The sequence below is a fragment of the Dermacentor variabilis genome, chromosome 4 (genome assembly GCF_050947875.1).
Source record: "Dermacentor variabilis isolate Ectoservices chromosome 4, ASM5094787v1, whole genome shotgun sequence".
Lineage (NCBI taxonomy): Eukaryota > Metazoa > Arthropoda > Arachnida > Ixodida > Ixodidae > Dermacentor > Dermacentor variabilis.
Window position 1 is genome coordinate 230842426 of NC_134571.1, and position 24132 is coordinate 230866557.

The 24132-nt window shown below is 47.7% G+C and overlaps 1 protein-coding gene across 5 annotated transcripts in view; it reads right to left on the reverse strand.

Annotated features, from left to right (window-relative positions):
* Window positions 1–24132, reverse strand: part of arr (low-density lipoprotein receptor-related protein 6) — a 466849-nt gene that overhangs the window by 308562 nt on the left and 134155 nt on the right. For all 5 annotated transcript variants that reach the window (XM_075691044.1, XM_075691043.1, XM_075691042.1 and 2 more), the window contains 2 exons: window positions 2841–2991; window positions 2645–2779 (listed from right to left, as the gene is read on the reverse strand). In XM_075691044.1, the coding sequence (XP_075547159.1) occupies window positions 2645–2779; window positions 2841–2991 (286 nt within the window). The remainder of the gene's footprint in view (window positions 1–2644; window positions 2780–2840; window positions 2992–24132) is intronic.

Consider the following 24132-nt stretch of genomic DNA (forward strand, 5'->3'; position numbering starts at 1 on the left):
CCATGTTGCCATCAAATTTGGCATTTCTGAAAAAAAAAAAAGTGACATTGGCTGGCATTCCATATAGAATGCTGTTTCGTGGACTTCGTGAAGTGCACAGAGCTCAAAGATGACACTTGCAGATGTTGCGCAAGAGCTTCATGCGCGCTCACTACTGGTGACACTGCAGTGAATTTGTTCCAAAGCTGCAGCACGGTTGTGAAAATAAATGCGTTTTGGCATTTTTTTAAATTTCTTTTTCACTGAAAAGGTGAGGGGTCAACCCATATTCAGTTTACACAGTAGAAACGTGTTAGAACAGAGTAAATACCACACTTTCTTCCGTGGAGTTTTCAGTAGCTTTGATCTTGCATATGTTATGTGTGCCAGTATATTGAATACACACTCTAGACAGGGTTGAATTTGTACTTAACTCCGGTGGCTTCCTGGAATAAAATTAGTGCGAGCTTCGCACTTTCCTGTGTCCTTGCACCACGCATCCTTCTTAAAGGGACATTAAAGGCAAATATTAACCATTTCCGGGTCAATGACGTAAATATACAGCCCCGCCAACAAGTCCAAAAGGGCCGATGCCATATATTTACGGCACCATCTGTGCGTTTAAAATTTTGCCAATTTCCTAACTTTTTCTTTCCTGGCATGTGCTGCCAATATTTGGCAATACAAGAAATTATTTTCTCGTGCCTCCCTCCCTTGGTTTTCATTGCATGGTTTGTTTGCTACGGCGCGTCTACATACTACCGCTCGTGCATCGGTGCGTGCGCGCGGGCGGGCTGCGGTCAGTTTCAGTTTTGTTCCACGGGCAGTTTGGGCTTCTTGCGCTTGCCAAACTGATGTCTAGCTCGTTACTAATTGCTCAAGGAGCGACCGCCTGTTACTCACTTGTTTGTTTCTCATCACAGGGGTGCGGATACCAAGGATGCCACCGCACATGCATTTCCTTGGGGGGGGGGGAGACTCGCGACAACCATTTGCCTCTGGTTGGCGATAAGATGAAAATTAGCGGAAGTCTGTCACACATTTCGCTTTTTTGACACGCAAACAACCACACAGCTTTCTTGAGTGCGCTCACCTGCAAAGTTCGATTACACTATGGACGTATATATTGTTGCAGGAAGAAAGCAGGCCCACGAGTAAAATAATGCATACAGTCAAACCCGGCTATATCAAACTCACAAAAGAATGCCTATGAGTTCAATATAGAGCATAATTCGATATAAGCCTGCTAAATAATTGGATGTCATAAAAGCACACACCATTTATAAAACCACTTTATTGATGAAACTAGCCTAGTTTTACATGTAATAGTCCTGCATTTTCTTCTACTAGGGCAATTTCGCTGCCAGTGATGCACGCACTTCTTCACATTTTCTAAGGAGTCGGAGCAGCTGAGGCTGCAACCTTCCACATTCGCGCAGAAAAACCGGACCAGTGCGAGTGCACTAATCACCTCGGAGGACGTCGGCAAAGGACCGTCGTTGCTTTCCTCATTGTGCCCACTTTCACTTGTGCTCGGTACGATGTCGGCAATGTAGTCTCCATTTTCGGGCTCTAGCGTGGTTGCAACACCATCATCTGCATTCACAAACCCATCGACCGTTGATTCGTCAACGTCTTCCTGAAAGTCTGACAGCTAGCTCCAAAGTTCTGCAACACTGGCAACAGCTTCGTCACACTCATCAGGATGAATCACTTGTACACGGCCGTGTGTACGCGTCGGCCGCCACGGACACCGGGTCGCGAGTTTGTCCACTTTTGCCCTAATCTCCCCGTTAGTTTTCAAGACCGTGCTAAGAGTGCTCCTCGGAATCTTGCACGCTGCAGGGCATCTCACTTCTCACCGTGTTCTACTCGATTTATGATTTTGAGCTTCACAGCAAAAGGCGAATTCTGCCTCTTCATCTAGGCAACACTGCGGGAGAAGGCCCACAAGGCGCAAGCATAATGAATCTGAAAAGCAGCAAGACAACTCGCACTTTCGCCATCTTGCACGACGAGGGCACAAGAGCCTCTGATTGGCTGCCTGAGCAAGCGCTGTGGGCGCATCACGATCATTTTTTGCAGGGGGGTGTCGATGGCTCATCCGAGGCAGCGCGGTCACGGTAGGGATAGCGGCTCGATGGAGCCCGATTCTATGTAAATGGGTTCGATATAGTCGGGTTCGGCTGTATACATGCTTACTCAGTAAGCATGTAGCTTGCAACGTCACGGCTGGTGAGCATGCCAGTGTTACCTGACTGCTATGCCGTTTGAGTGTAATATAAAAAATTTGATTACAAATTACGTGCTAGCTCAAGTGCGCTGAAATTTGGCAATGCGTTCTTGAATGCACAACGATTACCTCGCACAATTCAGATTGTGATACGGCGTCACACCCCCTTTAAAGCCAAGCTACCGAGATAACCAATTTCCAACATAACGGAGCATCATGAAGCTCACTTTTCAGAACTAATCTGGACTGTCACCCTATTGTGCTGGGGCAGAAAGCAAGCCACAAATGCATTACAAGTGTTCCATGAAAAGGGGTAAAGCATTTCCAACTGTGGTAACAAAGTGCCTGCTCTTGCCCTGCAAGCTTTTTCGTGACCAACTCGGGCACCCTGCCCACGTAAGCAAGCATGTAAGCAAAGGTGCAAAGGCGCACCTCTGGCACAGGTGCGCGAGTCGTTGAGCAGTCGCACCCCCGTCGGGCAGGCGCAGCTGTAGAAGGGGGCCTCAGAGGACACCAGGCACAGGTGCGAGCAGCCACCGTTGTTGTAGCTGCACTGGGAGCCCTCACCTGCAGAAGGGTGGTGGCTCAGTGACACTGCCGCAGGGCACAGCAGTCGCCAACAACCTACCCTTGGGCTGGCGCACAGGGCTGTAGGCCTGGATGTCCATGGGGTCCAGCTCCCCGACAAGCACTGTGCGCTTCTGGCCACCTGTCAGCTTGGAACAAGACAGCACTGCCCGCAGCTGCCAGTCTGTCCAGTAGAGCGTGTCACCCACAACCTGCACAGGGCCAATGCATTGCACAGCACGGTCAAAATTTGTTTTCTTGCCTAAAAGTGTTTTGACTAATGTTGATTCTCTTTTTGACTAATAATAAGTGCACTGCAGTTTATGTTTTTACTTAGACCACCTCACTATGCAATTCGTGATGAAATATGATGTACTACACTATATTTACTACTAAATAATCTTTTTGTCCATTTTTCTCCTTTAGCTAGCTGCAAAATGTTTTGACCGCTCATTTGCATTCTCTCCAAGAGAACTCTCATCCTTTCAGGCAAGCCCCTGTAGACAGTTCAAACATTTACTAAGAATCCAAAAAGTTGTTACTTTTTTACTTGATTGTTGTGGCTAGAAACCAAGGTAAACACAAAGAAAATCACATAAAATGGTACAAGGCGTCATCTCAAAAACAATGTTTTATGAATAAAATGCGCAAAAATGACTATACCCTCCTTCACAACAGTCCCAAGAATGTGTTCTATATTTCTTTTAAGCCTTTCTCCACGATAGACAAACCAAAAAAATGTATTATTAAGTTGCCTCATAGAGAGAGAGAGAGATGCAAATGAAAGAAAGGCAGGGAGGTTAACCAGAGTTAAGACCTCTGGTTTGCTACCCTGCACTAGGGGAAGGAAAAGGGGAAGTAAAGACGGAAAGAAGAGCGTGACAAAAATAAAAAGGTGAGAAAAAAAAATATGACAGGGGCGGAAGGGGATCATTATAGTCTTTCTAATAGGCCACTGTTACGTAAAAAGGTTGACAAAGCTTTGACCGACTTTAGCTACGATGACAGTTAATGTCGGCATTCGAAGACTGACTGTTCTGAAAGTGGCCTGTGGTCAAGGCATGCCAATGCGGTCGCTAGTGACAGCCGGTACGCGCTGTATCGAGGACAGTGGCAAAGTACATGTTCAATAGTCTCCTCACTGCCACAGTGACTGCAAGCCGTGCTGTCATCCACACCGACTCGGAAGGCGAAAGATCTTGTGTAGGCGACACCAAGCCACAGTCGGCAAAGTACTGCTGTCTCGAGTCGAGAGTCCAGATGGGGGTCTAAGTCGAAGGGATGGGCCCAGTCAGTGTAGACGTGTGTGCTTCAAGCTCGGCGTGTTCCATAAGCTTCTGATGGCTTCATTTGCAAGCACACAAATTTTTATTGCGGTGTCTGTTCTTGAGAATGGAATGGAGTCTTGAAAGCGCTCCTCATGTGCAGATTGTGCTGCTGCATCGGCATGTTCATTGCCCATTATGCCACAGTGGCTTGGAATCCAGTGTAACGTGATGTTGTGTCCTTGCTCGACAAAGTGGTGAAGCAGCAGCCCGATTTCTAGAACTAATTGTTCGTGCGGTCCTTGGCGTAAGGCAGAAACCAAACAATGAAGAGCAGCCTTGGAGTCACTGAACACACTCCATTTCTTGGGTAGTAGTTGCTTCATATGTGCTCAAAGTAGACATAGCTTTGGAAGTGTTTCCACATAAACTCATGGGGTGTGCTTAATAACCCATTGTTCCCTGATCGGTTTCCTGGTGCATTTCATCATCACCACCAGCCTATTTGATGTGCACTGCAGGATGAAGGCCTCTCCCTGCTATCTCCAATCCTGTACCAACCGATTCCAGCTAGTGCCTGCGAATCTCTTAATTTCATCACCCAGTCTTCTGCTGTCCTTGACTGTGCTTTCTTTCTCTTGGCACCCATTCTGTAACCCCTCTAACCTACGCATTACATGACCTGCCCAGCTCCATTTGTTTCTCTTAATGTCAGTTAGAATATCGGCTATCCTTGTTTGCTATCTGATCCACACCGCTCTGTTCTTGTCTATTAACATTATGACTAACATTCTTCGTTCCATCACTCTTTGCGCAGTCCCTAAATTGTTTTCGAGCTTCTGTGTCAGTCTTCTAGTTTCTGCCCTATATGTCAGCACCGGTAGAATGCATTGATTGTACACCTTTCTTTTTAATGATATTTGTAAGCTTCCAGTCAGGACCTGACAATGTCTGCCGAGTGCATTCCAACCCATTTTTATTCTTCTGTAAGTTTCCTTCTCATGATCAGGGGCCCCTGTAAGTAATTGACCTAGCTAAATGTACTCCTTCACAGACTCTAAAGGCTGAATGGCGATCCTGAACTATTGTCCCCTTGCCCGGTTATTCATCATTATCTTTGTCTTCTGCACATTAATGTTCAACCCCACTCTTACACTCCCTCTGTTAAGTCCTCAATCATTTGTTGTAACTTGTCCCCGGTGTTGCTGAACAAGACAATGGGATCTGAAACCCAAAGGTTGCAGAGATATTCACCGTCGATCCTTACTCCTAAGCCTCCCCAATTTAATAGCTTGAATACTTCTTGCAAGCACGCAGTATAGCATTGGAGAGATAAGCGTAAGTGGAATATGTAAAATGCAAACATATGAGAGCATTAGGAACCATAAAAAATGATCTAAACATTGAGCAGAAACAAACAAAAAAAATAAAGAAAGAAAGAAAAGATAAACGAAGTTTATACAATATTTGGTAACGTGAAAAACACATAACCTAAATTCCAATGTAGACAATCAGTACCCATCAGAACACGAGTTTAAGGATACAATCAAATGATGATTTAGGTAAGCAACCTACATAGATACATATCAGATGAGACGGAATGAATTTTATACAATGCCAAGCGCATGAAAACACTGTTTAAGTAAATATTCAAGCAAATGTGGGTTCGGACAGGTTGACACACTCAAAAAAGGTTAGCAGTGCAGCATGAGATGATAATTCCGTAAGCAAGACAATGTTTGAAGGAAGCGAGTTTCATTTAGCAACAGATAAAACTAGAGGCTAATTTTGATAAGCGTTAGTCCTAGAAAATATAGGTTTTACTTTATGAACATGGTCTGTGCGGGTCGAGATGTGGGGAGGGAGAAGAATATGGACTCGAGCGAATGCAATGTTGCTGTGGTAAAGGCTATGGAAGAAGGACAACCATGATAATTTCCTGCGCATGTCAAGTGAAGGAAGATTAAGTAATCCCTTTAAGGCGGACACACTTTGATATCGAGAGTATGAAGATGAACCGCGCAGCTTTATTTTGAACCGATTCAAGTAGGTTTGTGAGATTAGAGTGATGGGGGTTCCAAATTATGGATGCACATTCTAAAGAGGGCCTGGTAAGAGAACTGTACGCATGCAGTCTGGTATCTGTGTTCACAAGGCGTAAGTGCCGTATCAGGAAACCAAGTTTTTTGCATGCTTTTGTAATGATGTGTTCAATGTAAGCATTCCAGCTTAAATTGGAGGTAAGCAGGACACCCAAGTACCTGATTGAAGATACTGAGTCAACAGCAGTACCTCGTATTGCATACTGGTCAGAGGTAGGTCGAGTTATCAAAGCAAATTTTATGTGTTTAGTTTTGGCTATGTTCTACTCAAAAGGGTTCTACTCAAATTGAGGATGACGCAACGAGCTATGGAAAGAAGAATGATAGGTGTAACGTTAAGGGATAAGAAAAGAGCAGATTGGGTGAGGGAACAAACGCGAGTTAATGACATCTTAGTTGAAATCAAGAAAAATAAATGGGCATGGGCAGGACATGTAATGAGGAGGGAAGATAACCGATGGTCATTAAGGGTTACGGACTGGATCCCAAGGGAAGGGAAGCGTAGCAGGGGGCGGCAGAAAGTTAGGTGGGCGGATGAGATTAAGAAGTTTGCAGGGACGGCATGGCCACAATTAGTACATGACCGGGGTTCTTGGAGAAGTGTGGGAGAGGCCTTTGCCCTGCAGTGGGCGTAAGCAGGCTGATGATGATGATGATGATGATGATGATGATGATGATGATGATGATGATGATGATGATGATGATGATGTTAATTTCCATCTGCCATGTGTCACACCAGTCAGTTAGTTTTGTTAAATCAGACTGTAGTACAGAGATGTCGGCAGGGCAGCTTATTTCATTATACAAGACGCAGTCATCTGCGAAGAGACGTATTTGCGAGGTAATATTAGTTGCGATGTCATTGATGTATATTAAAAATAGCGGACCAAGGACAAATTCTTGAGGAACTCCCGAACTGATGTCAGCGCGGTTAAAAAAGCAGTTGTTTAGACTGATTACTTGAAATCTCTTCGTTAGGAACTCCCCAATCCATCGCATTGTGTTGTAGTTAAGCTGTAGGTTTCTAACTTTCAGTTTTAGTTGATTATGAGGTACCCAGTCGAAAGCTTTAGAAAAATCAATAAAAATGGTGTCTGTACTAATCAATCTGTGCAAAGAAATGTGAATATCTGTTACAAGTTCATATAGCTGCTTCTGACATGAGCGATTTTGGCGAAAGCCATGTTGGCTATTGAGGAGCAGGTTATTATCGTTAAGATAGGCTATAATGTGAGAGTATAGGATGTGTTCCAGTAATTTGCAACAAATAGATGTCAGTGATATAGGTCTGTAATCATTAGGGTCTGCCGTGTCACCAGATTTAAACGCCGGTATTACTAATGCTGATTTCCAATCTTCCAGTGGGCACCCCGTATCTAGTGATTGCTGAAATATTAGAGATAACAAATCTGAAGAGTAGTGCGAAGTTAATTTTAGAAGTTTAGCACTTATACCGTCAGGACCTGGGCTGGTTTTATGAGGAAGCCTGTCAATTGCACGAGAGACACCATGCTCCGATATTATGATGGATGAAAAAGGGAATTAAATAGATGGTTGTTCAAGTATGTGAGTGTTATCAAGCGGCCGTTTGTGAGTAAAAACCGCGGAGAAGCATTTGCTAAATAGCTCTGTGCTATCTCTTGTGTTAAGCACTGCTCCGCTTTCAGAAATTAGTAAGGGAGCAGTAGGATTTGGTTTTGGGTTAACTACCTGTGAAAACTTTTTCGGATCAGTTTTTATCATATTGGGAAGAGTGCAATTAAAAAACTTGTCTTTAGCTTCAAGAATTGTAGTTTCTGTATGGCGCACTATGGTTTTGTAATTTCACCAGTCTTCTGGAGCATTTGTTCGGGCAGCTTTTCTGAGCTCTCTTTCTTACTTGTTTATGCACTTGTTCACTTCGCGGTTAAACCATGGATCGTTCTGCCTTGAGCTGATGGTCATTTTTGGTATACATGTAGCTTCAACTTCATGTTCCATGAGTTCATGGAAGAGCAGACACTGCTCAGATTTTTCTCTTTCCCTGTAGCTCTTACTTTGTTTGACATGTTCGACTTGACTGCGAGCTACATTCTACTTCCATGCTTCCTCAGTCGTCATGAGTGCTCCAGGCTGACTAAGCATTCGGCCATATTTGGTGCTCATTCACAGTGGCGTTCAAGAGGGCTGCCATCCTTTGCGCCGAAGAAACAATCACTGCACAGCGGGCCGCAAGTTCGATGTTTCTGAAGGGTGGTGCAAGAGTGGCGACAGCAGTGATGCAAAATTTTCACCTGTGACGACAAGCGAAGAATTTCCCACGGGCCGAAGTTAGGACGCTTTCCGGAGCTGTAAGGCCAAGCTTAAGCGTACGTTGCTGAAATGCGTGATCGGTCCCTGCCAGTGAAGTGCGACATGGTGATGAAACAAGCCCGGATCTTCGCCTTTTAAGGACCTGGTCCACCGTAAGTGCAACATGTGGCTGGCGGCAGAAGACCGCAAACTTACGCCAACCGGATCTGTCAAAAGAGCACACCAGACCTGTCAAAAGAGCCTCCATGACGACTGTGTGTGGTTCGGTGCATTCGGCATGGGCTGCTGTTCCACAAAATGTCGTAGTGCGGTCGTTTGCCAAATGTGGAATTTCGCTGGACGTCGACACGCTGTGGGACCGGAGCAGCAGTGATGATGGAAGCACCAGTGAGGACAATGGCACAAGTGAAGACGAGTAGTCCAGTGACCACGCCAGCTACGAATAAACTTTCGTAATAGAATGCGCCCTCGGGTATGCTCTTTCTTTCGTCTCTGTCACACGCGATATGGTAGGGTCGACTTACATTCCAGTCAACTTACAGTCGTGTAGATATTGACGCGTGTACTTATCTTTATCAGGCGACCATGTTTCGTCGCCTAACAAGTGTTATCGCACAGCGCGGGACGCGCCTGCACGTATCCGACGTTTCTGGAAAGTTATCGATGCTTCTACCCGGCTGTCTGTTGTCGCCGAACCTTGTGTTATCTGATTTCATCGCGTAACACGAATGGTGTAGAACTTTGTGGAAGGCACGCGGGTCCGAACGACTAGTCTGGAACATTCGACGACTGCTCTATAAAAGCCGACGCGCTTGACCCGCTGATCAGATTTATGACGATCGCCGACTGTGTTCGCCGCTCTCGTTGTGCTTTAAGTGTAGCCTGTTTTGTGGGCACAGGTTCGCCGAATAAAAGCTAGTTTTTGCCTTTCACAGTATTGCTACTGTGTTCTTTGATGTCACGACCACGTGACATCTGGTGGAGGTGCTTTGCGTTCATGTACCGGACGCCCCCACAAAGCCGTGACCCAAGCCCTCACTCGGAAGACACCAACGTCGCCAAGAACCAGCGAGGTAGCCCTAGCTGCAAGGACTGCCCCCGGAGCACGGACTTTTGCCTGAGACGACTAGGAAGATGGCCACCAAGTCCACCGCAATGGCAGCCCCAGCGTCACCTGTCGTGCTGCAGCAGCCCAGGGAGCCTCCGCTGTTCCGCGGTTCAACTTTCGAGGACCCGGAAAGCTGGCTTGAGACGTACGAGAGAGTGGCTACGTTTAACAACTGGAACAGCGACGACAAACTGCGATATGTCTTCTTCACATTGGAAGACGCGGCCAGGACGTGGTTCGAGAACCGAGAAGCCACCTTAACGACATCGGAACTTTTCCGAGGCGGCTTCCCGCAGACATTCGCAAACGTCGTACGCCGAGAACGAGCCCACGCGCTATTAGAAACCCGGGTGCAGCTACCTAATGAGACGACCGCGATCTACACGGAAGAAATGAACCGTCTCTTCCGCCACGCCGACCCTGAAATGCCCGAGGAGAAGAAAGTCCGCCTACTGATGCGTGGTGTGAAGGAGGAACTTTTTGTCGGAATGGTACAAAGCCCACCGAAGACCGTCGACGAATTTCTTCGCGAGGCCACCAGCATCGAGAAGACACTCGAGATGCGAAACCAGCAATTCGACCGCCGCACGAACTCGACAAACTACGCCGGAGTTCAATCACTGGCCACCGACGACCTGCGCGAGACTATCCGAGCGGTCATGCGGGAGGAGCTACAAAAGCTGTTCCCTTTATCACAGCCTCAAGTGGCTTCGATTGCCGACGCCGTGCGTGAGGAGCTCCAACAACAAATTGGAGTAGCCCCTGAATCGTCCCAGCCTGAGTCGCAAGCGATGACCTACGCCGCCGTCACACGCCGTCAAGGTCCCCCTCCGCGACCGCGCCAGGGCCCTGTCACGCCGCAGTTCCATCGTCCGCCGCCGCCACCGCCAGCACGACCACCCGTTGCCCAGCACACCTACGCGAGTAAGACGGACATTTGGCGCGCTCCTGACCACCGCCCGCTCTGCTACCACTGCGGAGAAGCGGGTCACGTCTACCGACGATGTCCATACCGGGAGATGGGACTGCGAGGTTTCGCCGTGAACGCTCCGCGCCCGCAGCAAAGTGAACGGCCCTGCAATATCGCCGACTACCTCACCGCTACTCAGTGGAGCTCTCGACGACCGTAGCGTTCGCCATCACCAGGCCGCTACCTGTCGCCACAGCGCCGATCATACACTGGCCCAGCCCGGGGCCGGTCAGCGAGCCCATATCCGGAAAACTAAAAGCAGCAACCGATGGAGGTGCGGTTGCTGTTCGTCGAACTGACGAAGAATCTCCGCCGACGACGAAGACACCGAAGAAACTACCTCAACGACATAACGACACACCGCCGTCCCGACGAAATCCGGAAGCCAAGACTACACCGATGAAAGACGACTTGACGACGCGAAATTCCAACTTCAGTTCAACACGACGCAGCCGTGATCCGACGCCAAGACCTAACTGCAACGCAAGACAAAGAACTACTGACCTCGACGTGCTTCACGACGGCCACTGGTAAAGAAAAAAGTCCTGGTAAAGTCCTGGTAAAGAAAAAGGACGGAACCCTACGCTTCTGCGTCGATTATCGTCGACTGAACAAGATCACGAAGAAGGATGTGTACCCCCTTCCACGGATAGACGACGCATTGGATCGGCTCTGCAACCCTAAATACTTCTCGTCGATGGACCTCAAGTCTGGCTACTGGCAAATAGACGTCGACGAGAGAGATCGCGAAAAGACTGCCTTCATCACGCCACGCGGCCTCTACGAGTTCAAGGTCATGCCATTCGGACTGTGCTCGGCACCTGCAACCTTTCAGCGCGTCATGGACACGTTGTTAGCCGGACTGAAGTGGCAGACGTGCCTTGTTTACCTGGATGACGTCGTTGTCTTCGCCGGAAATTTCGACGATCACTTAGGCGGCTTGCGACAGTGTTAGAAGCCATCAAGTCATCAGGGCTCACTCTGAAGCCGGAAAAGAGCCGCTTCGCTTACGATGCGCTTTTGTTCCTAGGCCACATGATCTGCAAATCAGGAGTACGCCCCGACCCACAGAAGACAGCTGCCATCGCAAAGTTCCCGCAGCCAACCGACAAGAAGGCAGTGCGCAGACTCCTTGGCATGTGTGCCTACTATAGGAGCTTTGTCAAGGACTTTTCACGCATTGCGGAGCCGCTAACGCATCTAACCAAATGTGATGTCGCGTTTAAGTGGGAAACTCCGCAGGCCAAGGCATTTCAAGAACTCAAAGGACGCATGCAGTCGCCGCCGGTACTTGCAAACTTCGACGAGGACGCCGATACCCAAATCCACACTGAAGCCAGTAGCCTAGGCCTCGGTGCCGTCCTAGTCCAGAGGAAAGAAGGACTTGAAAGGGTGATATCGTATGCTAGCCGGTCGCTGTCAAAAGCAGAAAGCAACTATTCTACGACTGAAAAGGAATGCCTCGCCATCATTTGGGCAACAGCTAAATTCCGCCCTTACCTCTATGGCAGGCCATTCAAAGTCGTCAGTGACCATCACGCATTGTGTTGGCTAGCTAACTTAAAGGACCCTTCAGGACGGCTGGCGCGGTGGAGCCTCAGACTACAAGAATATGACGTCATGGTAATATACAAGTCCGGAAGAAAACACTCCGACGCCGACTGCTTATCGCGCGCCCTCATCGATCCCCCACCGCAAGACAACGAGGACGACGACGCCTTCCTTGGTATAATAAGCGCTGAAGACTTCACTAAACAGCAACGAGCAGACCCAGAGCTAAAAGGCCTCGTCGAGTATTTGGAAGGGAACACCGACGTTGTCCCTAGGGCATTTAAGCGCGGGTTGTCTTTGTTCACGCTACAGAACAATGTGCTCGTGAAGAAGAACTTCTCACCAGTCCGCGCCAGCTACCTTCTTGTTGTACCGTCAGCGCTGCGTCCAGAAATACTGCACGCCCTACACGTCGATCCAACCGCTGGGCACCTCGGATTCTCCCGGACGCTGTCGAGAATACAGGAAAGCTATTACAGGCCGCGTCTGACCGCCGACGTCGCCTGTTATGTCAAGACATGCCGAGACTGTCAACGACGCAAGACACCACCGACAAGGCCAGCAGGATTACTACAGCCGATCGAACCTCCTCGCCGACCGTTCCAGCAGATTGGGATGGATTTGTTGGGGCCGTTTCCGATATCAACATCCGGGAATAAGTGGATCGTCGTGGCGACTGACTATCTCACCCGCTTTGCTGAAACTAAAGCTCTACCAAAAGGCAGCGCAGCCGAAGTAGCGAAATTTTTCGTCGAGAACATCCTGCTGCGATATGGTGACCCAGAAGTCCTCATCACAGACAGAGGAACGGCTTTTACAGCAGAGCTCACCCAAGCCATTCTGCAGTACAGCCAGACAAGCCACAGGAGGACAACGGCCTACCATCCGCAGACGAATGATCTCACGGAGCGCCTGAACAAGACCCTCGCCGACATGCTAGCAATGTACGTCGACGTCGAACACAAGACGTGGGACGCGGTCCTGCCGTACGTAACCTTTGCGTACAACACGGCGGTGCAAGAAACAACACAGATCACGGCGTTTAAGCTGGTTTACGGCAGGAACCCAACGACAACACTTGACGCCATGCTGCCGCACGTAACTGACGAAGAGAATGTTGACGTCGCTAGCTATCTCCAGCGCGCCGAAGAAGCCCGACAGCTCGCCCGCCTGCAAATCAAGAGCCAGCAGAGGACCGACAGCCGACACTACAACCTCCGACGACGCTTCGTCAAGTACCAGCCCGGTGACCGTGTTTGGGTTTGGACCCCTATACGCCGACGAGGACTGAGCGAGAAGCTTTTGCGTCGCTATTTCGGACCGTACAAGATCATCCGACGTATTGGCGCACTGGACTATGAGGTCGTGCCAGACGGAATTTCGCATTCACAGCGGCGCCGCACACGATCTGAAGTGGTCCACGTGGTGCGTCTGAAGCCCTTTTACGGACGCTGACGAACTTCCTTATTTTGTTGTTTTCTTTGCTACGAGTGCTTTTCTTTATTACTTTCGTTTGTTCGCAGCATCGGGTCGATGCTTTTTAAGAGGGGGGTAATGACGTGTGTACTTATCTTTATCGGGCGACCACGTTTCGTCGCCTAACAAGTGTTATCGCACAGCGCGGGACGCACCTGCATGTATCCGACGTTTCTGGAAAGTTATCGATGCTTCTACCCGGCTGTCTGTTGTCACCGAACCTTGTGTTATCTGATTTCATCGCGTAACGCGAATGGTGTAGAACTTTGTGGAAGGCACGCGGGTCCGAACGATTAGTCTGGAACATTCGACGACTGCTCTATAAAAGCCGACGCACTTGACCCGTTGATCAGATTTACGACGATCGCCGACTGTGTTCGCCGCTCTCGTTGTGCTTTAAGTGTAGCCTGTTTTGTGGGCACAGGTTCGCCCAATAAAAGCTAGTTTTTGCCTTTCACAGTATTGCTACTGTGTCCTTTGACGTCACGACCACGTGACAATATGGTATGTCTGTATATTGTAATACTGGTTTTACCAGTGTCTTGTAGGCATTCAGTTTAACTGATTACGGTGCGTTACGCAGTCATCTTTTAAGGAAGGACAGTTTTCTAAGAGCTCACTAACAAATTGATGTGCGGTTCCCAGTTCAGATTGCCTCTCAGTATGACTCCTAAATATTTAACCTTATCGTACATGGTGATTTCAGTTCCATCCAGTTTGTATGTGAAGTTATACGGTTCTTTTTTATTAGCGACTTTAAAACATTTTGTTTTATTGGTGTCTAGCTTCACGTAAGCTTTTCCATTTCAAACTCCATGCTTATATGTTGATTAGGTAATTTTGAAGTCTAATTTTATCATCCCGATGGTTTACAGTTGTGTACACTACACAGTCGTCTGCAAAAAGACTTGTTTGTAGGGGTGACTGAATGCAAAATTGTATATCATTGATGTAAAGAAGGAATAAAAGGGGTGCTCAAATTGAGCCTTGGGGTACTCCCAAGTACACGTCTAAGTATTCTGAAACACTGTTGTTTATGAAAACACACTGTTTTCAGTGTTGTAAGAAGTGGGAGATCCATATTATAATTTGACTGTTGATTTTGAAAGCCGCAGGCTTTGTTATTAAGTCATGATGCAAAACTAAGTCAAAAGCTTTCAAGAAGTCAAAGGAGTACATCAATCTGACCCTCTTTGTTAATTGCATCAAGGAGGCCATGGGTTATCTCCGCAAGTTGTGTCATGGTTGAGAGACCTGATCGGAAGCCATGTTGTTGATCGAAAAGGAGGTTGTTAGTTTCCAGGTGAGTTATGATAGCTTTAAAGATCATACATTTGAATAATTTACAACATGTACTTGTGAATGAGATAGGTCGATAATTGTTAAGTTCGAATTTAGAGCCCGACTTGTGCATGGGAATAATTTTTGCACGACGCCAGTCTTCTGGAATGTTAAATGTTTCTAAGAATGCCTCATGAATTTTGTGCAAATACAATGACACTGCATTAGCATATCGGTACAAAAAAGCATTTGAAATGTCGTCAGGACCGGAGGATTTCTTCACATCGAGGTTTCGTAAGATATGTAAAACAGGGGGCCTCTTGACTTATGCTTAGACTAGGCATTGCTTGTTCGAATTTCACTGCCCAAGCACATCAATAAACAAAATGACACCCATCTTGAACAAAAATGCATGAACATATTATAACACCAAGACAGAACAGGCACAACACCATATTTAAAGAGCAGACACAGGGTCCTCAAATGCTGTGACTGTATCTGATAAGACAATGACAGGTAAGGCATGCCACCCCTGGACTATCCGTGGAAAATAATTATAGTTTATACATGTTGGCGCCAGACGAATAGGGGAGTAAGTGTTACGTAAGAGTAAGTGTAGTCCCTAGCTCACCGTCAGCGGAAGCGGCGGTCAACAAGTTGACGACAAAGGGCAGTACCTGCGGTCACTGTGGTGGTGCGCACTCCCCCTCACAGTGCCAGTTCTCTCAAGCACAATGCGTGCAGGAAAACTGGGCACCTGGCACGGGTATGTTGAAGGGGGAGGACGAACAGCAAACAGCAGCAGCAGCCTGGTTCAAGCCCGGGTACCACACAAGCCTGAGGCCAGGGTAGCCGTCGAAGGGTATGCGGCAGGGGCGAGCGGTGGGGGCGTGCGCAGCAGGCTCAAGTTCTTCCATGGCCAGGCTTTACGTCGTGGCCGAGGACCTGCCGATTTTCGACGTGTGGCACATAGGCCTTGTACCATCGTCTGTGCTGCCATACATGCTGACCGTCGAAATCTGCGGGCACCCCATTTCCATGGAGCTGGACACAGGGACCAGCGTGTCTGTCATGGCCGGGAAACGTTTCAAGCGTACCTTTCCCGGCAAGTGCAACGAGGCTTTGGGTGTGATGCGCAGCTAGTCCGGGCAGCTCTCCCAGGTCCAGAATCAGGCACAGATTAGCGTTCGCTTTCGAGACAGGGAGGCAACCCTTCCCCTTTACTTAACCGAGGGGTTATCGCCGACGCTGCTGGGTCAAAACTGGATTCATGCACTGGGAATTCGTCTGCCAGAGTACCAGGAAGCCAGCCTGCATGCGTTGAAAGACGTCCCCAACCTCCTAACTGAGTTCAAGTCCCTGCTCCAGCCAGGGGTGGGCACATTCGCCTGCACGACGGCTGGCAACGTACCTGAGGGAGCTCAGCCACGTTTTTCAAGCCTCACCCACTGCCATTTGCCCTGACGGACGGGGTCACCCAGGAGCTGCAACGGTTACAGCGAGAGCGCATCCTGGTGCCCGTCAAGACTATTGAATGGGCCGCTCCCATCGTACCAGTCCTCAAGCGTGACGGCAGTGTCAGGATCTGCGGGGATTTCAAGGTTGCCATCCACACTGTCACTACCGTCAAGGAGTACCCGTTGCCTTGGATTGAAGATCTCTGGTCAGTGTTGTCCGGTGGACAGAAGTGCACCAAGCTCGACCTCAGCGATGCTTACCAGCAGCTCCTGCTCCAGGATGCCTCCCGGAAGTATGTCACAATATCGACAACTTTGGGGCTCTTCCAGTATGCACGCTTACCGTTTGGCATGGCCTCAGCCTCAGCTATATTTCAGAGGGAGATCGACAACCACTCCAGGGGCATGATGCACCTGGCGGTGTACTTCGATGACATCCTGGTTAGTGGCAGCGACAACAGGGACCACCTGCAGAACCTGCACAACATCCTGGCACAACTGCAGGTCGCCGGTCTCAAGCTCAAGCTGGAAAAGTGCATTTCCGGGCCCCTGGTGTCAAGTACTTGGGATATGTCATTTCCCAGGCTGGCCTAGACCCGGCTCCACGTAAAGTTGATGCTGTGCTTAAGGCGCAGCTTCAGAGCTACCTCGGCCTCATCAGCTTCTACAGGAGTTTCCTGCCGCACCTGTCGGAGCATCTACAGCCGCTCCATCTTCTGCTTCGAGATGGTCGGCAATGGGTCTGGAAGAAGGAGCAGGAGCGGGCCTTCCAATGCAGCAAGGAGCCTGGCTCATCACCAAGGCTCCAGTGCTAGTAAACTTCGATCCTGCCAAGCCTATTATCCTGACCGTAGATGATGTCCATACGGCGTGGGAGCCGTCCTGGCGCACCGGGACAAGGATGGCCAGGAACGCCATGTATCGTTTGCTTCTCATCGGCTTCGTGCTGCAGAGCAACACTACAGCCAACTGGACAAGGAAGGCCTGGGCCTCATGTTCGGTGTCGAACGCTTCCACCAATATTTGTGGGGCGGGAAGTTCGAGGCGGTCACGGACCACAAGCCGCTGTTGGGGCTACTGGGGCCTGACAAGGCAGTTCCCGCGCAGGCATCGTCTCCAGTGGTAAGCTGGGCCTTCAGGCTGGAAGCTTACAGTTACCAGTTGGTTTACCGTCCGGGAAAGGACCTGGGACCTGTTGATGCCCTGAGCCGCCTGCCCCGTCTGAGGTGACTGATGCTGTTCCAGAACCTGCTTAAATGTTCACGCTGGAGCACGCTTACCCAGAGGTACTCTCCAGATCTGCGGTATCGCAAGCAACCAGCTAAGACCCAGTCCTGTCTCAGGTGGCCAAGGCGGTGTCCCGTGGGGAGGAAATGGTTCAGCAGGCCTATAGCCACAAGGCCGCTGAGCTGAGCTTGCAGCAGGGCTGCCTACTGTGGGGTTCCACGGAGGTGATCCCACAAAGTCTCCGGCCCAGGGACCTGCAGTTGCTGCACGCGGGTCATTCTGGCGTGGAAAAGACCAAGATGGTGGCCCAGTCCCATGTTTGTTGGCCTAGCCTGAACCATGACATCGCTCACATGGTGCAGAGCTGCCAAATCTGCCGGGAGCATCAGGGGGCCTCTCGTCGTGTGGAAATCAGCCCCTGGCTATTCCCACAGAGACCCTGGTCCCGCCTACATGTGGATTTTGGGGGCCTTTCAAGGGCCATTACTTCCTGGTGGTGGTGGACGCCTTTTTGAAGTGGGTGGAGGTTCTACCTGTCATCACTCCATCAACAGGCGCAACCATTGCAGCGCTACGACAGGTCTGTTTTCGCCAGCATGGAGTACCTGGCCTGGCTGACGAAGAATGGAATCCGGCGGATGATGTTTCGCCTTACCGCCCTGCTTGCACTTGCCAACTCTTGCATTTGTTCTTTAATGCACTCATTTACGGAATTTAGCAACTCGTCATGCGGAGAGGAATAATACAGGTTTTCGATATCCATACTACATAGTATATACTACATAGTATATACTACATAGTATATAATACATAGTACTACATAGTATACATAGTATGGATATCGAAGGCCTGTATTATTCCTTGCCGCATGACAGATTGCTAAATTCCGTAAATGAGTGCATTAAAGAACAAGTGCAAGAGTCCGCTTTTATTGACAGATGCGGTGTTTCCACAGGAGCTTTTCTAGAAATTTTTTCAATGTACTTGAAGTCAACGCTGATTGGGTGGAGAGATGGCGTTTTTCTCCAGAAATCAGACATTTGTATTGGCTCAAAGGTTGCCCCTATTCTTAGCAATATTTACCCGAGTAAAGTTGACAGCTGCTTAGAGAAAGCCTTAGGTGATAGTGTTATCAAGATATTTCGTTATTTTGATGATTTGATGATTTTCTGCAATAGGGAAGAATTCGATTCTGCTGCTACCTCAGTAAGTGAGCAATTTAAACTTTATGGAGGAGGATTAAAGTTTACCAAGGAATTTCCTCAGCAATGCGTAATTCAGTTCCTAGACATTTATTTCCTTGGTCTTTGAAAAAAATCCTGTTTGTTGGCAGTACTCCCCAAGCTGTTTGTTGGCAGTACTCCCCAAGATCTTTGAAGCCGTTGTTAAACTTTCAATCCAAACAATCCAAAGTAGTAAAAAACGGAATTGCCATGTCATGCTTTAAGTCTTCTCTCACCAGATCCTGCATGCAGAAAATGAGCGCCAGTTTTAATGCGCAGGTCCGGCGCCTATTAGAAGCAGGGTATCCTAGTGTAGCGGTGGCCACTGTGGCTGAGCGCCTAAAGAAGTCTGTTTCGAGGGGGACGGACGTGATCACAGAAAGCAGTAATAGCAAAAAAGGAGTAGTGGCTATTCCGTACATTCATTTAGTGTTGCACAGGCTTAAAAAAGTTGCAAGCAGATATGACGTTAATGTTGCTTTCAGTGCTCCCAATAAGCTAGGTAAGATATGCACTGCCGTACAGAGGAAAAGGAGCAGGTAAAAGGCAAAAAAAGAACAGATATTTGTCCAGTGAGGCACAACAAGAACAGTTTTACTTACTGTCATATGGGTGTGGTTTATAAAATTCCCCTTGGCTGTGGCCAGTTCTACATAGGGCAAACGGGACAGCGCATCAATCAGAAGCTAATGGAACATAAAAGGTCGTTAACTGGTGAATCTCCTTCTAATCTTTCCCTACATTGGCAAGATTGTAACTGCACTCCAGAGTTAGATGAATGCACATATTGTACAGGCATAAGAATGAAGATACGCGTCTTATGGTAGAGGCGTGGCATATCTATAATGGTGGAAGTGTGTGTGTGTGCATCAGCCTTCGATTACTTTACATAAGGAAGAGATTGAGAGCCTTAACAGTTATCTCTCACTTAGACCAGCACACGTACCCGACTGACACATGGTGATACCATTCCTGAACTTGCGCAGATGAGCTTTATGTCTTCTTTTTTCGCCTTAGTGCTCCCTTCAGTTGACAGTCGGCATTCATGTTGTCCACTTCTCTACTCTTGTGTCCTGTTTGCACGCCTCACCTCTTTTTGCATAACAAATCTTTACCAACTAGCTCAGCTTTCTGTCGTTCTGTGCTGACTAGGTCAAGGTGCGCATGATTGAAGGGCAAATCAGGAGGCACGAAGGCACTAAAAAGAGTAACTGTGTGTAGCTGAACTTTGGCTTGTTGGCACTTGAGACAAGCATGTGTCCAGCACCGGATGTCAATGTTCATGCGTGGCTAAAGGTGTCGTGTCACGACGAGGCGCTACGTTGCACGAATTGGAGGTGTGAATAAGTATGTAAAGCCTCAAAGACGCTTCAACAAAATGATGCTGGAACACAGGGGGTGAGGGCAATTGGTACAGCTATTACAAACCAACGGAACCGCGGAGCCGGGAAGTAGCATGTCTTGGAATGCAGAAGTGTTGTCCGTATTTCGAAAAGCCGGCAGTTTGCTGTCTTTTTGCTGTGCTGTAACCATGGCTGCAGAATCCACAAGTGCAAGCTCCTCAATAATTGCATTCCCTTCTATCTGTGACAGGGCATCAGCAATGCTTTTGACAACTGATGGGTGAATGAATGAACAAACCGCATGAAATGATATGATGAACAGTGCCACCACGCAGACAAACGTGCACAGAATAGATGGATGTGGGCGAAAGTGGCAGTGGTTTCTGCTGCAGTGAAACCGCTGCACTGGCGAAATGTGAACATCTTGGACATGTGCGGAAAAGATTTTTCGGCCGCTTTGGCCTTTCCACCCACTTGCCACTTCCCAAGTGTGAACATAGCCTGACTTTCTGTATTCGCCAGTACCGGACACTTTCTGCCGAGGTGGCAAAGTGCCGCTGGGCAGACCTATTTCCATTCACTTTGGCGTATTCGATCACTCTCTTTTTAAATGCCGCGGTGAACTGCTGTCGAGTACCAGTACTCATTTTGCGGGTTGTCGCGAAATTAACAATGCCAGGAACAATCGCTGCACAAAAAGCGAAGACGGGGTCGGTCCAACTGCATAGGCCGTCAGCGCTGGGCCACGTCGGTCAACATGGAGGTGATAACGATGCGGATTCCAAAAGGTCTGCGGCTCTCACGTGTTGCCAGACAACTATTCAGGTCTTGCCAAGAGCCAGTATATAAGTCGAGAGGAGAAATTTTACTAATGTTTTTTGGAAAAAACCTCGACCTATATTCCGCACTGTATGGTACTCCCAACAAACGTGTTCCTGCTTGCACGTCAGCTTTAGGTCTAGATAACGAAGTTCTCCCTTCTCAGGATATTCCTTAGTCAGTGCAAAGACATCGAGCACTTCACTGAACTTGGCGTAAACTTCCTGAAATTGAGCAGATGCGCCGTGAGGGCCTTGTTCAAGGACAATTCGAAAATTGTCCACATAACGAAGAAGCTTCTTAACAGACACTTGCACAGATGATAGCAAGGCGTGCAAATGTTGGGCGAATGTAGCCAAAACCAGATCGCTTCACATGGGTGCAATGCAGGAGCCAAGGCACACCCTTTTTCTGGATGAGCGGTTCGCCCATAAAGTTACCCCCGTCGCATGGAGGTATAGTCTTAATGCCTTGAGGAAGTCGTTCTTTGAACGACTTCCTCGTTTTGAAATCTCAAGACAGCATCATGTGTCAATGGCATCTATTATTTTAACCGATTATTTTAACGAAATGTCACAACGTCGCTAACATGGTGGCCTTGAAAGAAATTGATCTCATTAAAGTTGCCTGTACATTCTCATTAATTAAGAAGGCAGTTTCATGGCTTTCAGAGAACTGTCGTCTCACCACTGTGAACATATCTTCAAATTTACACCAAAGTGGAAGTCTGACCACCAAAAAAGCAGTGCTGGTTTGGCCTAACTCCCTAACCACTGGCTGGCAAAAAGCTTTTGGTAGTGACTACACTGATGGGGCCCGGTACTTTAATATCTGCACTACAGTGACGGGGCCCGGCACTTTAACATCTACACTACAGAGACGGCTCTTTAACCACATTGACATATGACAAAAATACGAACATATATATGGACATGTTCCTGTAAGAACGGTAATCGAGGTCCCATGACCATGATCGTATATGACAAAAGGTGGAGAATAGCTTTTTTGCGATTTCGCTAAGTTCCATGTTTCGGGCCCTCCTGCATACACGATACATTTTTGTTGCGCATGAATATTTTCTCAGTGATCAGTGATACATCTTGCATGAAGGTTGGGCTGCAAAGTGGCTTCTTAGCGCGTAACTCATGGAGAAATGTTTAGGAATTTTTCCCAGAATAAGAAGACAACAAAAGAAATATTACTTTGTGTTTGAAACAATACATGTTGTTAGGCTTACATGAGAAAATTCTCAAGCATTACAAAAAATTTGTGCAGCAGGAGGGCCCCAGACTTGGAACTTTGCGAAATCGCAAAAATAGCATGCTCAATTTCTTGTCATATAAAATGTTTTCCCAAGAAAACTAGAGCGTCTCATGCAGCTAATGGTTATTCCTTTGTGTCAACATATTCGCCCCATCACATACAAAATTCCACAGAAAACAAAAAAATGGTAATCAGACTTTGATTAGCATAATTAGTGTTCCTGTACATGCTCCCGCAGGGAGCAGAGTTGCGCATACCGTTTCCGGCGCCGCTCACACCGCTATTCGCCGAGCGCTATCACGTGGTACAAAAATGACGTCAAATGATCAACTGCGCTGCTGCGAAGCCAACTTTACGGGCACGGCGCCGGCTCGTTTCTGTCAGTGCCATCAAAATTGCAATCAGCGGACCGTCAAGCGTGCATTGCACCGATCAGCTCCTGGTTGCAGGTACGGTGTTGGACGATATTAAATTAATAACTTTGGTGAAGTGGTAAGAAACACATCATTTTGAAACTTGTATTCCAGTATGACGGGGTGCAGCGCACCAATCTGCATAAATCGCACGTAAGGTGGCAAAGCTTATTACGCGGCGCCGTGCAGACGGACGAGACTGGCCAGTTCCGAAAGGGACGAGGATAAGCGAGATGCGTTCACCTTGTTTACAGAGGTGAGTTCGGCTAGTTTACACTAAAGCAGCATTTATATCGAGTGACACTCCTGTACACGCTGAAATGCGCACGCCTGGCATGAGAGGTTGTTCACTTGTGCAATTTTTCGAGTTATATGTGCAGCGCGACACAGACGCGGGACAAACAATGGACGACACGTCTGTGTCGCGCTGCACATATACGCCAACAATGTTAGCTTACCAACTATCCCAATTCGCTGTGTAGCTTGTACAATTGTTGACTATGCGGCTCCAAAACAGTATGTTCAAAACAGACTAAATGCTAACAGACACGATTCGCCCGCTGCATCCCGACTTTTTTCTGTTTCTTTGTTTTGTTTTTTGTTTTTTTTTTTTTTTTTTTTTTGTCGGAGTTCTCATTTTTCATGTAAGGTCGATCAGTGTACTCGCGTTCACTATTTTGTAGTATGCGAAAACATCGTGCGCTCCTGCTGATGAGACAGCTGTGATATCTTCAGCATTTACCACCCGCAATATGTTGCTTGTTCGATCAGCCTTAGTCGACATGAGGAATGTGAAATTATTTTTGTACGTTTAATAGGTGATGTATTATAGTAAATTAACCTGAGTAGTATGAAGAGATAAAGAAAAATGTGTTGTCATATTACAGTCTGCAATGTGTGAATAATTGCTTTGCAAGTTTGCCATCTTATGTGATTATAGTGCAATAAAAATAACCTGTTTTTACTCTTAATAACTTGTTACCTTTCCAGTGGCTTTGCATTCTGCCCCCAAGGCTCCAAGAACCAGCACTCATCCCCTGTTGCCACCAGCCATTGCTCATCCATTCCCTTGTACGAAATAAATTTGATCTAGAAGCTCGTGCATTTTTAATATTTTTCTACTCACAAATTTGCTGCTACGAAGCAGCTGTTTGAGGTATGAATCATAAAAATAAGCTCTGCATAAAATGTGCACAGGTGAACATTTGAAATATGTTTAAATATAACTGTCTGTGCCGCATATATCGAAAACATGCAGCAGCTGTGAATGACGGTTAGTGACGAATGACGGTCACGGTTAACGGTCACTGACATAACTGCAGACGCGATAGTTCTCTTGGCCACGATCATTATTCGTCTGGTTTCGGCAGGCAAAATGTGCTCACATAATTGTCCATCCCACATGCACGAAGTTTTCTTTATACACCCCGTTAAAATATTTCTTGCCTTCCGGCCTCTGCAAGAAAACTTCATATGCATGCTGAAAAACCTTGCACCGCTTTTTGTTGCAAGGTGATACGCATTTACACGCGAATTTTTGAGCTGTTCGAGTTATGGTTGCAG